General features: G+C 30.2%; 1 protein-coding gene across 1 annotated transcript in view; it reads left to right on the forward strand.

The window, feature by feature from the left end:
* LOC145313591 (uncharacterized) overlaps positions 1 to 12,969 on the forward strand; it is a 125,664-nt gene that overhangs the window by 50,558 nt on the left and 62,137 nt on the right. Inside the window, exon 2 of the mRNA XM_080153056.1 lies at positions 5,957 to 6,026. Within this exon, the coding sequence (XP_080009182.1) occupies positions 5,957 to 6,026 (70 nt within the window). The remainder of the gene's footprint in view (positions 1 to 5,956; positions 6,027 to 12,969) is intronic.

A 12,969-nucleotide genomic window follows, 5' to 3' on the forward strand; every position in this document is an offset into this window, starting at 1 on the left:
TCTGTTTAAGAGGGGAAAATATTTCCAACAAATGAACTGTTTTAGTTTGAATAGCGGAATGTAAACGGATAAAAACATCCATTAAAGCTAAGATCATAATAAAGAACAGAAAATTGAACTATTACTCTTAAATTTTTACATATTTGAACAATGAATAACGTCTATAATATGCCTTAATTAAACTCTAATTTTTAATCTTTGTGACAGAACTACAAGTCATAGACCCTGACTATACAGAAGCTTCACTTGAATAGAATTAATGCAAACAAGATCATGAATTTTAATTAGGTCTCTAGCATATGTTGTGTCTGGTTAAGCTTTGTCATGTCATTGTTTGCTTTATTCAGACATTTTTAATTATTTAATTCATGTAATAATTGAATTTCATTAAACTGTAAAAATTTACTTCTAGACTATTTAGACCTAAAGAAAATAGGCGAACGAGGAGGAGTGATTTTCAGTTCAGTGAAGGATACAAATTATCATGGGGAGGTTACCTCCACCCTCCCAAGAAAAGCAACCTCAACTAAAGATTACATTTTTTATATTTCTTATATAACAATTTTTAAAAGGGGATTGTCAGCTTCTCCTACCTCCCTCCCCTTATTCAAGTGTCCAAAATATGTCTGTTTTTGTTTTTCATAACAAAACTCTAAAAAGAGTCAGGGAGAGTGGGGACATCACACTACTCTAAAGTATTATAAACACAATCTCACATTTGTTGGCTATAAAACTTTGAAGACTTTTAATAACCAATGCTCAAATTTATTCTACCAATAATTCAAATCAAAAGGCGGGTTCATTTGGTTTATCGTAGTCGAGGGTACACGTGTTCAAATGTTTCAATCACTAATTTTAATCTGCATACGGGGTAATTTTGTATATCATTAAAGAGGATGTATTAATTTATCAGCAATTGTCCTATCCCTTCAATATCTCTTGAAAAGTGCAACCTAAACCCAAAATTTCCTATGATTTATATTATATCAATAAAGTTACCCAATGCTATAATTAGTAGCGAAGCTACTATATAAGCTTAAAATTTAATTGGTATGTCTAACTTTTCTTTTAAATTCTTAAAGTAACAGCATGTCTTTCTTTCTGTCTGTTTGTTTGTAACGAAGGATCTTGCTTACTGCTGAACCGATCGGGTTCTCCTTAACAGGATAGCTTCTCATAGGTCCCGGGAAGGTTTATAACTATTTAGGAGAGTACCACCAACCTCCCAAGAATTAAGATATGTACAAAGTATTAGTAAACCTAACCTTTTACTTCCACTTTTTCTCTACTATCAAAAGTAATCATTCTTGTTCAAAATTGTCACCATTATAGTAATAATTGGTATTATAAAATTGCTGTCCTATTACATCCACAAAATTGCACGTCATCATTTTTTTTATTTTGCAAAAATATAAAACGACACAAAAAATTAAAGGCAACTTTACTGACAAAAGTAAGAATAGAAGGGAAGAACAGTTTGTTCTGTAATAATTATTGTTGATTTGATAAGATAATACATTTGGTTGAAGACATATCACACCAATAAAATCTGCCCTTGTATGTGTCACTATATCTATAGAAGTAACTATTGGAGTTCTTAAATTACAACATCCAGCTAAACTGCAAGACTGAAGAGGTTGCCATGTTCACCGAAATATATTTCAATAAATAACCAAGAGTATCAGACTTTTTGTCACTCAGTGAATTTATCACATTCTTAAAGAGTGATTATACTATATTTCAAAGTTTTTTTAGTAAAAAGATAAATGAATATCTTTTAACCCTTTTTTTCAACTAGCTAACATAGGCATAATTTATACAAAAAAAACATGTCTCTTAAAATATAGTCTTTTATTAATGCGTCGTTTCTTGCTACCATTCATTTAGTTTCCATTTCTTTAATTAATTCAAAATCAGAAGTAACAATAGGATATAGACCGATTTTGGCCTTTTAACATTGTGTATCAGTACAGTTTTTGTGAGTTTAAGCTCCGACGTTAAGTATGTAATTTCCCTCTGTAATAAGGAACAGAGATATGTTTATTCACAAATTTTATTCGATTTATGTCTTACCAACTTCGTATCATAAATAATCGAAGCTTTTTTGTGCCTATCTCAAATAATGTCTTATTAAAATAGTCCATCATTCTAATATGACGTCATTCGGAATTTTTCGGCAAAAAGATTTAGAATTATGCCCTTTTTTATAAGTAGTATCTAAAAAGCTTCAAATAATCAATATAGGTTTCAAATATAATAACACTGCCTTGTTGTTTTTTTTAAAACTTCATATGATTAAAACTTTATGTATTTTCAACTTTATTGTAATGTAAAATTAATCATAATACAATACAAAAAAATCATAATACAACATTTATAAAAGCTTTTCTTCTGGAGGCAAATAATATTTTTTCAGATAGAATATCCCTTCCTGTTGAAAATAAAATTGGCCACTATAATTGAAACACTCAACACTTAAATGACATATGAGAGAACACAATGGACTAAAATGAACCAACCACTGCAATTCATTTGAAGAAAAATATTATTTGTTTATCTGTTTGTGGAGTTTTATATTCTATTTTCGATTCTTGGCTAAAACATTGCATTACGGTTTTAGAACAATAAAAATATTGATTTAGCAAAATCAAACTTGTCTTTACTATAAGGGATAGTCATGTATGGTTTTAAAGAAATTAAACCTAATTAATATATGAGTTATTAATAATGAAGCAATAATTAATATTAGCCTCTTAGGGGCTTCTCCGTAAGAATGGGTTGGAGAAAAACCTTTGAGCAATACTAAACTTCTCTTTGAAAAAAGGAAAACACACACATCAATATATACAACATGTTACTTTACAGCTCAGGATTTGTTGAAATTTAATTGTGTTTTGCACCCTATCGGTCAATTGGTAACTGTCCTTGGTTATAAATAGTTCATCATAAAGTGTTCTATATTTCGTGGTAGGTTTAGTTCTGAAAAGGTTGGTGGCATAATAGTTTTCTTCATTTATAAGATATTTTGTTTTATCTTCAAATGAATATATTTCTTTGAAATCTATTACAATACTCTTTTTGTTCAAATGATAGATATTAGCCTTTTTATATTTAACTTGATAAGTAAATATGGCGGTTTCCTACATAGTGCTTAGTCGAGAACAGAACTACCCCTCCCTTTTTTTTAAAAAAAAAGTTCGCATAAGTACAAAGAGGTAGTTTTTAGTTTGTTTGTTTATAAGAATAATTTATCTTCTATTATCTTATACCTATATCCCAGAAGTCTACCCTCGTAACTTTGTAACAAGGGCTGTACAATCACTTCTACACAAGCACCTTAATCAGAATAATCAACATTGCAAAGAGTATAGGCATAAAATATCAAAAAAAATGGTAAGAGGTCAAAAATTAAATTCTCAAAACATTAATACGTTGCGCTTTGAATATTTTGATATTATATTGTAATAATTGTAGAACTAACAATTTTGATAATCCGAATTGGTCGATTTTTTTTTAATAAACCGTATTTTGACTAATTACTTATACTCATCTGATTTTAGCGGTCATGTCAATTTAAGTTAGTAATATATAGGTGGAAATGATCGCACATCGTTTCAAGTCTATATATGGACTTACATAAGAAGAATCAGCATATAAATTTACACATGCATATACACAGTGACAAGGATAGAACACTTGAAATTATTTTGACTTTCTCTTCTCAAGCCACGAGGGGATTTAGGGGGAACAGTGACATGCTGCGATAGTTATCAATGTTGTGTAAATATTTGCTCAAAGTTGGAGGCAAAATTGTCAATCTTCAGATGGTAAATCCCTGTTCTAACAAATGTTCAGACAATTATGTATCAAATATGATCAAATCAAGACTAGTAAATAAATATACAATGCACTCTAAAAAAAATGCAATTTCAATATTTTATTTTTATTCGCATTTTCATTCTAATAGATTTTTAAAAATTTACTTCATAGAAATTATAAAAGATTCATATAAAGTATATAAAATCATTCTTAGAGTGTCTATTTTACAAAATTATAATTGTCCTATAAACTGTATTTCTGAAAAGCTTTATGTATAGACTTGTTTTTATGCAATTCTTGAATAATCTTAACTAAAGATATAAAATTCTTTTTAAGAATTCCTTGAACGTTATGCTTTGTTTACGTTCAAGTTCATAATAAACTTGAAAGAGACTTTAGCATACCTTTAAAACGATTGTCCTTACGATGCAGGGGCATAGGGAAAAGTCGATGAAAATTCCGAGTGTTGGCTATAATTGTGTCAGCTGAACGGTCTAACCCAGGGGTTGGCAGCCACGTCTTAAAGGTACAAAGATGCATAGCTGTTAAAAATGAAAAAAAAATTTAGCATCAGATAATACTATACATTCATTTCATTACTGTATAGTATCATCCCATATGTTCTAGCAAAAAAACCTCATTACGATATAAGAAAGATTCCAATACTGTATTGAGTATTACTTAGTGTTCTATGGAGCAGTAAGTATTACTAAATAGAGAATGTGCATTTTATAGTATTATCTAATACACTCTATGGAATAAAATTCAATATGCTAGGAGGAAGTTTTTAATACTCTGGTTGGTTCGTAATTTTTGTTACTCTGTAGGGTAAGAATTGATACTAAAAACGTAATATCTCTGTATAGTAATAGTTATTATGGTATATAGTACTACATGGTGTTATATATTCATTTTGTTAATACAGCACACTTACGGGTCCAGGTCTAATACAACCCCAGCGTATCAATTGATACTAAATGAAAAAATTATTTTTAACTCAAAATTTGGTAGCTGAGACTTATTGGTTGATTAAACAGCCACGCGGCTGATGGTGGCTGCGGCTGCCCAAACTTAGTCTAAATCATATCATACTTGAGAGGTTAAAGATAGTTCCCATTGCTGTTTTGCCATACTCATGAGAATAATTTTTTAAAAATTTGTTTGATTACATGCGCAACAACTTTCCATGTAGAGCTAAAACTTGTTGACAAAGGTCTTGCAATCAAAAGGGATATTTCATATCAGAATATTGTATTTCTGAGATTAAGAAATTAATGTTGAACAATAAGAAATGAATTAAAAACCTGCCATTTCCATATCCCTGTATTCTTTTCATGATCAAAGCATTAAGTTCATAAGATGTAGAATAGTTTTAATTTCTTTTGAATTTTTTTTTGTGGAACAGTTACTTTACTGATGTAAATATTTTTACTACTTAAAGAAAATACTTTAGCATATGTATAACATAAGTATACATTTTTTTTAGCAGTGTAGCTACTTTATATCAGAATACATACTCAAAGTTTGTTAAGAACACGGTTTTTCTAATCACTATATATGATACTAGCGGCTTCGCCCCTAGCCTCCAGGGGCTTTGCCCAAAGAGGTTTGATCAACCTATTTTTGTATTATTTAGATTTTTTTTTAAAAGTAAAAAAAACTTTGGGGGGGGTGGAATTTTTTTTTTTTTGGGGGGGGGCTAATTTTTCATTTTTTGGGGGTGTTGTGGGTGTCCCACCCCCCAAGGAAATAGCTTAAAACCATTACAGTACCAGTCGGTATATTCTCTAAAGAGTAGAGCCCAATCGGTTCAGGGGTTACTGAGATCTTAAGCTTCTGACAGACAGACATCATAATACTTTGTATTATAGACAGATGTTATCTTTGGCGCATGTTATTAAACTATCAATAACCATCCAATTAAAATTGGCTTTTATTGAATCCTATACATCAAGGGCATCCTACGAAAAATAGCCTACAACCATCGCATGTCCTGTAGGATATGTTACTGAAAAAGTAAAATCTAATCGGTCCAGTAGTTACCGAGATCTTAAGCTTCAGACAGAAAAACTGACAAACCTCATTCTACTTTGTATTATAGATTTTATGAAAACTAATGTTAATGTTTTATTTTCAGGACCTATTTCTGGAAAGTACCCAGTTACAATATATCAACACACAAGATTCTTGGCAAGTTTCGCTGCTAGGTATGTTATTATTCTTGTTTGCAGTGCAGTTACTCTACATTTTGGAAATATCCATGTGCACGTTTGAGTACGTCATCACAAATAAATCTACATATGTTTTTCTTTGAGGATGGATAGAAATAAAAATTAATAATTCCTGTAATAGTTAGGTATGATCTAGAATTAGCAACTCTATAATCGTCACCCGAAAGTTCATAGTCCATTTAAAACATGCTGTTCATTAACTTTTTTGATGACACTTTTTTTGTATTGTATAATTATCCTATTCATCTGATTTTTAGAACACAGATTCCTAGAACAACAAGATACAATATTTTATGCAAAACATCTTTATAATCAAGTCTTAAAAAAGTAAAAATGTAATCTTTTATTTAAGTAATATTGCTGCAAAGTATATACAATCTTTTTAAAAAGATTTTGTTATTTCAATTTTGACACACAAATATTCATGTTCGTTTGTTCTTCCGTTAGATTTCAGAACTTCGCTTTTATGGGTGTTGCCATCTTTGTTTATGTATCCTAAAATACAAAAGGTTGTAATCAAATTTCTAATAATAATTTGAAATTCAAACTACAAAATATTCTGAATTCTAAACGACCGAAAATTATAACCATTATTTTTTATTACTGGAATTTTAGGTGATATTTTATCGATTTTTCTCAATATGTAAGTTATAAAGAATGTATAACTTTTATACAATAAAATTCTCACTAAAATCCGACCGTAAATGATTATAGTTTCCAATGATAGTTTTTACTAATTATAGTCACATATGATGCTGTAAAATAAGTCTAAATAAAAGATTAATTAATAATTTCTAATGAATCCATTTAAAATACATGAGAAGCCCAAAAAGAGTTATTCATAAAGAATTCGCTGTTACAGTTTGAGAGGTTATTTTTGAATCTTGGAAACGCTAAATGCAAAATGTTTCTAAAGAATTTGTATATTCACATTTCTGTGACCTGTTCTAATATGATTTTGTGCAAAATTGTCTATGTTAAGAGTAATTTACATATAACACTTATGAATTGGTGTATAATGTATAACATATAGGGGAACAAAATATCAATACTAAAAAAATAATTCTAAGAAAATCTATTTTTTTCCAGAAATAAAATCCTTTTCATATATTTAATTTGGGGAGGTATAAAATAAACATTTAATTAAATTCAGCAAATGGACTATTTATCATTAAGAGAGAAAGAAAACTGAAAAAAAGTAAAAATTAATTTGTTATTGAATTATAAAAAGTGTTGCAATTGTGGGTTTTACTTTGAAGACTAGAAATCAAACAAAAATTTGAAAAATAAAATCACCTCCATCTCTTTACATGAATAGAATTTTCTGAACATTTCTTTTCCGCATAAAATGATATGCTTTTACTATTCACCATTGCAATCAGTATAATCTCTCTTAAACATTAGTGGACCTCTAAAACACCCTCCTCCTAGATTTAAATATTTGAATTACCTCTGCAGATATCCAATCATGCGGGAACACAGTAATAGTGTCTGACTGATTATGACGTAACAAAAAAATAGCCAATGAGAGGCCACTATAAATTTTACCATTGGTCAATAACGGCCTCTCATTGGCTAACTTTTTTTTGTTACGTCATAATCAGTCAGACACTATTACTGTGTTCATCATGCGGGGCTCCCGTCACCCATTTTAACCTAACCTTACCTAAAATAGGCATCATAAATCTTTAAAACATCGGTGGATGTGGGTGGGATTGTTTGGTCCATAGCCAGAAAAAGGGAATTACCCTGAAATCTTCCCTAATCATGGTGAAAATTTTGCTAATAAAATTTTATTCATACGCTTTAGAAAGTTTTATATATAGTTTTGACAAAATAGTGTTTTTTTTCGAATCATATATTTCAAAAGTGTTTCAAATCATTCAAATTTATCAAAGCAGTATTACTAAATCAATTTACAAAGAGTGGAATTTATAATTTTCTAATGCTAAATAAAAGCATAGTGTTGCTAAACCTTACAAAACAAAGCTTCCCTTTTCAAGTTTTCACAATAATCTGTCATGACAAATAAGAAAAATGTACATAAAAAAATGTAAATAAAATAGAAATAGGACCAAAATGCAGCTTAGCATGAAGAACCAAACTAAGACAACCTTTATTTTGTTCACCTTACATGGAATAGCTTGCAGAAATTAAATGAATCGTGCAAAATTTCGCGCAAAATGGTTGTAACCAATGCGTAATTTTGCGTTAAACCAAAATGTATCCAACTTTTAAGGCGTTGCATTTGTATAATTAAGGAAAAGATATTAAAACGTGTTTTAAAAGTTGTCTTATTCATTGATCTACATCCATATCTGTCGGATCAAAAGATGATAAATTAAAGAAAATTAAATAAAAAACTTTAGGAGCTTTAAAGAATTAATTAATAACTACAAAATGTTTTACATTTTACTCATTCAATTTTTTATCCCCATTATCCATATATTATTACTATCGGCTTCACCCCTAGCCTCTAGGGGCTTTGCCCCAAGAGGTATAATTACATCTTCTATTACCTACCCAGCAGAAAAAATGCAAATGGATCGAAAATTTTCGCCCCTACCCAGCACAAACAATTTTTGCGATAAAATAACGAATTGGCAAAATTTGCTCAATTCGTTAAAAATAAATGGGGGGGGGGGGATTTTTGTATTTTGGAGGGTTGTGGGTTTCCCTCCCCCCCCCCCCCCCAAAAAAAAAGCCTAAAACCACCACAGGACCAGTAGGTATATTCCCTGAAGAGTAGAATCCGATCGGTTCAGTGGTTACCGAGATATTAAGGGACAGACTGACAGACAGACGGACAGACAGACAGACAGACAGAAGGACGGACGGACGGACATTATTCTACTTTGTATTATAGATTGTCCTAATTTATGTTCTTTCCATTTATTGGATGTTGTTATCCTTGTTTACTCATTTGCTCGCTAATATGATCATCAAATATGCCATAAAACGCTGGTTCATCCATGTAAAATCAAGTTATGAGCAAAAAATTAAAATTTTGGGCGATTTTCTTCCTGTTCGACAATTAGGCATTTGAATAGTCCTCTGTTTTGTCAAGTTGGGCTTATAGAATAGTTCCCTTTTTATGATAGAATAAAAACTACAAAAACAAATTCGTATAAATAAAAGTTTCAATTAGCTTTCTTTTCAAGGATATAAACCTATTTATTTACGCTGGATTAAAACTGGTTCTGAGCCATGCTGAAAAATCAGGGCTAAAAAAACTTTAATTAACCTTATTAACCCTATAACTTTTCATTTTAATTCACTCTGTTGAAATAAAGAAGTATATCAATAAAAGAAATATTTTCAGCATGTTTCTTCAATATGGCTTTTTATTATATTATGTTCAAGCGGTTACGCCTCCTAGAGGCCTCTAGGGGCATTTGAGGAGGGGGGAGTCGAATTTGATAACCCAATTTCTTATTTTAGATTTTAAAAGAAAAAGTAAAAAAAAAATTTGAGGGGGATGGAAACATTTCTTTTATTTTGGGGGAAGGGGTAATTATCATTTTTTTTTTGGGGGGGGGGTAGGGTGGGGTGTCCCACCATCCAAGAAAATAGTAATAAACCTTCCCGGGACCTATGAGAAGCTACCCTGTTAAGAGGAACCCGATCGGTTTAGCGGTTAGCTAGATCCTTCGATACAAACACACAGACAAACAAACAGACATCCTGTTACTTTAGTATAAGGATTTTATATTATAAAACTTAATGTTATTTTTAAATAAAAACTCATAGTTAAATTGAAGTAATTTCAAATTTCCCATTGTTTTAGACATTGGGTTTTTTTCTGCAAAGGTCAACTTTAAAATAGAACTTTAGATAAGTGCAAGATTAAGAGATAACAATTTTTATTTAAATTAAAAGAAAAAAAAAAGACAGGACAATTATGTATTTATATATATTTCTTTAAAATTTCAATGTACAAAAGAATACACACACGGGGTAGATCATTGTTTAGGGGAATATCCTATTTTAACGGGAGAAACAAATTCGTCAAATACTGTCCTTCGTGTAGAGACCTTTAAAGGGTAGCTTTGCTTTTATAAGTATCTGGATTGTTTTGGCTTCATATTGATCTGATTTTCCTTGTTCACTAAATTTCTTAATGAGCATTTTCGATAGCTATGCCGTGCTCATAAAAAAAAACAATAAACATGTTTTACCGTCATAAACTTAAAAATTATAACATCTTTATTACATTTAAGCACTTTAATCCTATTAAAAGAGTGTTGGTACGATTTTCATAGTTCTTTTCGTTTCATCGTATTTTTGCATTAGTGTTTCTCCTATTTCTAGCACCTCCGGGGGGCTTTAATCATCATTATTTACCTACCCTAAAATAAACTATCAAAAGCTACTGTGAAAATACGACGAAACGCCACTTAAGGGGCGATGTCACGACAGCGACAATGCTAAAATTTGAATTTAATTTCTTTATTATTAACAATCATATTATGATACAAATTGTTGTAAAGATGAAAGCTGAATTAGTAATAAAGTAAAAAAAAATCTACAAATATCGCCGTCTAAATACTTTCTATTGCAGTTTTTAGAGGATAATTTTGATAAATAGCCTAACTAATTACTTTACCGCCTCTCCCTGTCATTTCTAACAACAAAACTTAAATACCATAATTAGCTACACGAGGATTGGTTACAGCGCAGTTGCTCTATAATTCATAGTATATCTGGCCTACCGTTAACAACTAGCTGTTTATTATACTGATAATGAATATCATCTTAGCCATATTAGAAGAGTTATTGTTTAACTTTAGATGCAAAGTTATTATGAGAGTAATATTTTTTCTCGTATTCATTCGAATCCGGTGGATAGGAACCGGTTCTCATCCATACGAAAAAACTATGTCTAGCACCGTATTATATCCAGCTTTCTACGAATATAAAAATGTACAATCATAAGATTTAAACCAGTTTTTTTAGCCGGTGCCTCCGGCACCTCGGGGCTAAAAAAAACTAGTTTTAATCTTATAATTGTACATTCTATATCCGCGGATAGCCGTTTATAATACGATGCGAGAAATAACTATTCTGGACTATTTACCTAAGAGGGTTGTTATAGAGAACCTTAAAACGAACAATAGCTACACTGATAAAAGATTATTTAAATTTGTTTGATAGATTTATTTAACCTTGCATGATAAATTTGCTAGGGGATATTTTGCCTCCAGCTAAAGATCAAACATATTATATAAGTTTCTTTATATGCACGGGAGCGGGTATTATAATCAGATAAATAAAAGTAGTAAATATGTAATGGATATAGAATACGTGGATATTGTGAGAGGAGAATATTTTCGTAATTTTAGGTTCCTAATTTTTTCTTCAAATATTGATCAATAAGCTCTACCATGGTCGGGGGAGGTAAATTAGCCATCACTTACAATATTCATGTATTCTATATCCATTAAATATGCTTGACGTAGGTATTATGTATTTCAATATTAATTACTTTCCCTTGTTTTTCATTAAGCCTATTCAGAAAAATTTATATTCACACAAACAATTGAAATATAATTGATTAAAATCTCTGAATATATGTCTCTATCCGCTGCTTAAGAGGCTTGTTAATTTTTCTTTTAGCGTCATCACAGCTAACTTTTACTGGCATAAAGCTCCTCTCCAACTTTATATGTATAATTATAGATGAATAAGGCTTCGCATCTATTTATGAATTATTATTATTTTGATTTCTGTAGTTAAGCATTTAAAGAGAATACTTTGAATTCATTTTTCTTTTGTTCTTTTTTTTTAAACTGTTATAAAAACATTTTAAAGACGTAATTGGATGTTACTGGAAAAACAAATAAAGCTATAAAAAAAAATATTAAAAAAAAACCTATGTTTAACTTACTTTATTCTAAATTATCGTTTTTGTGATTTCTCTTGGCAGAATAGTGGAACCCTCCCCAAAAATAGTTATGAACCCTCTCGGAACCTACGAAGAACCCGACCAGTTTTTGGTAAGCGAGATCCTTCGGTACAAACAGACAGACAGCAGACATCATGTTACCTTATTATAAGGATATTAAATGGTCAAAAACCTGCCTATTACTGTTATAAATAATAAGAAAGCAAGGCCCTATTGATAAAGAATTGCTAACCATTTTTGGTTGAGCTACTAAATGTTTATTTTTTAACATTGAAATTTATATTCAAATTTTCTTCGCTGTTATGTAAAATATTTTGGCTGTTTATTGACCCAGGGTATATTTAGTTATAAAATTAATTTCTTATGACCAAAAACATGCATACACATACACACACACAAACACGCGCACCATTTTTTGAAAGCTAGAGTTAGGTCAGATTTTATGTTTATCACAAAAACCTTTTTAGATAGCTATTTCGTTCTTTTTAAAATTCCTATTTTCAAAAAAATGTATAAGAACACCATAAACAGTAAGTGATACTTTATCTGAAAAAAAAAATATTTTTCCTGCAACTTTTTCACCAGTTTATCAAAATCTGCATAATTAAGACAAACTATTTAAGTATTAAAATTTTTAGAATGAAAACCAATTTTTTTAAATACATATTCACATTGACAAAAAAAATACTTCCAAAATAAATTTTTTGTTACAAGCCTACTTAATCATAGGCCTCCACATATTCACAGGTTACGAAATTTGGCCATAAGCACGTTGCACAGTCGTTTACCAATTTGGCAGGTCATTAATATGCCTAGCAGTACACACAGGACATACGGTCAGGGCGAAATTTGTTTTAACCAATTGTTATACGCTTTTTTAAGCGATTTATTTTGAAGGAGTTTAACTCTAAAAAGTGTTTAAAGAATAACTTCAAATTAATCTATTGAAACGGAAAATATATTAATTGAAAATACGAAAATTGTCGACCACTAGTGTTGCAATCTTCTAATGTG

Source organism: Acartia tonsa, chromosome 3, assembly GCF_053477335.1.
Source record: "Acartia tonsa isolate MP-2025a chromosome 3, ASM5347733v1, whole genome shotgun sequence".
Classification (NCBI taxonomy): Eukaryota; Metazoa; Arthropoda; class Copepoda; order Calanoida; family Acartiidae; genus Acartia; species Acartia tonsa.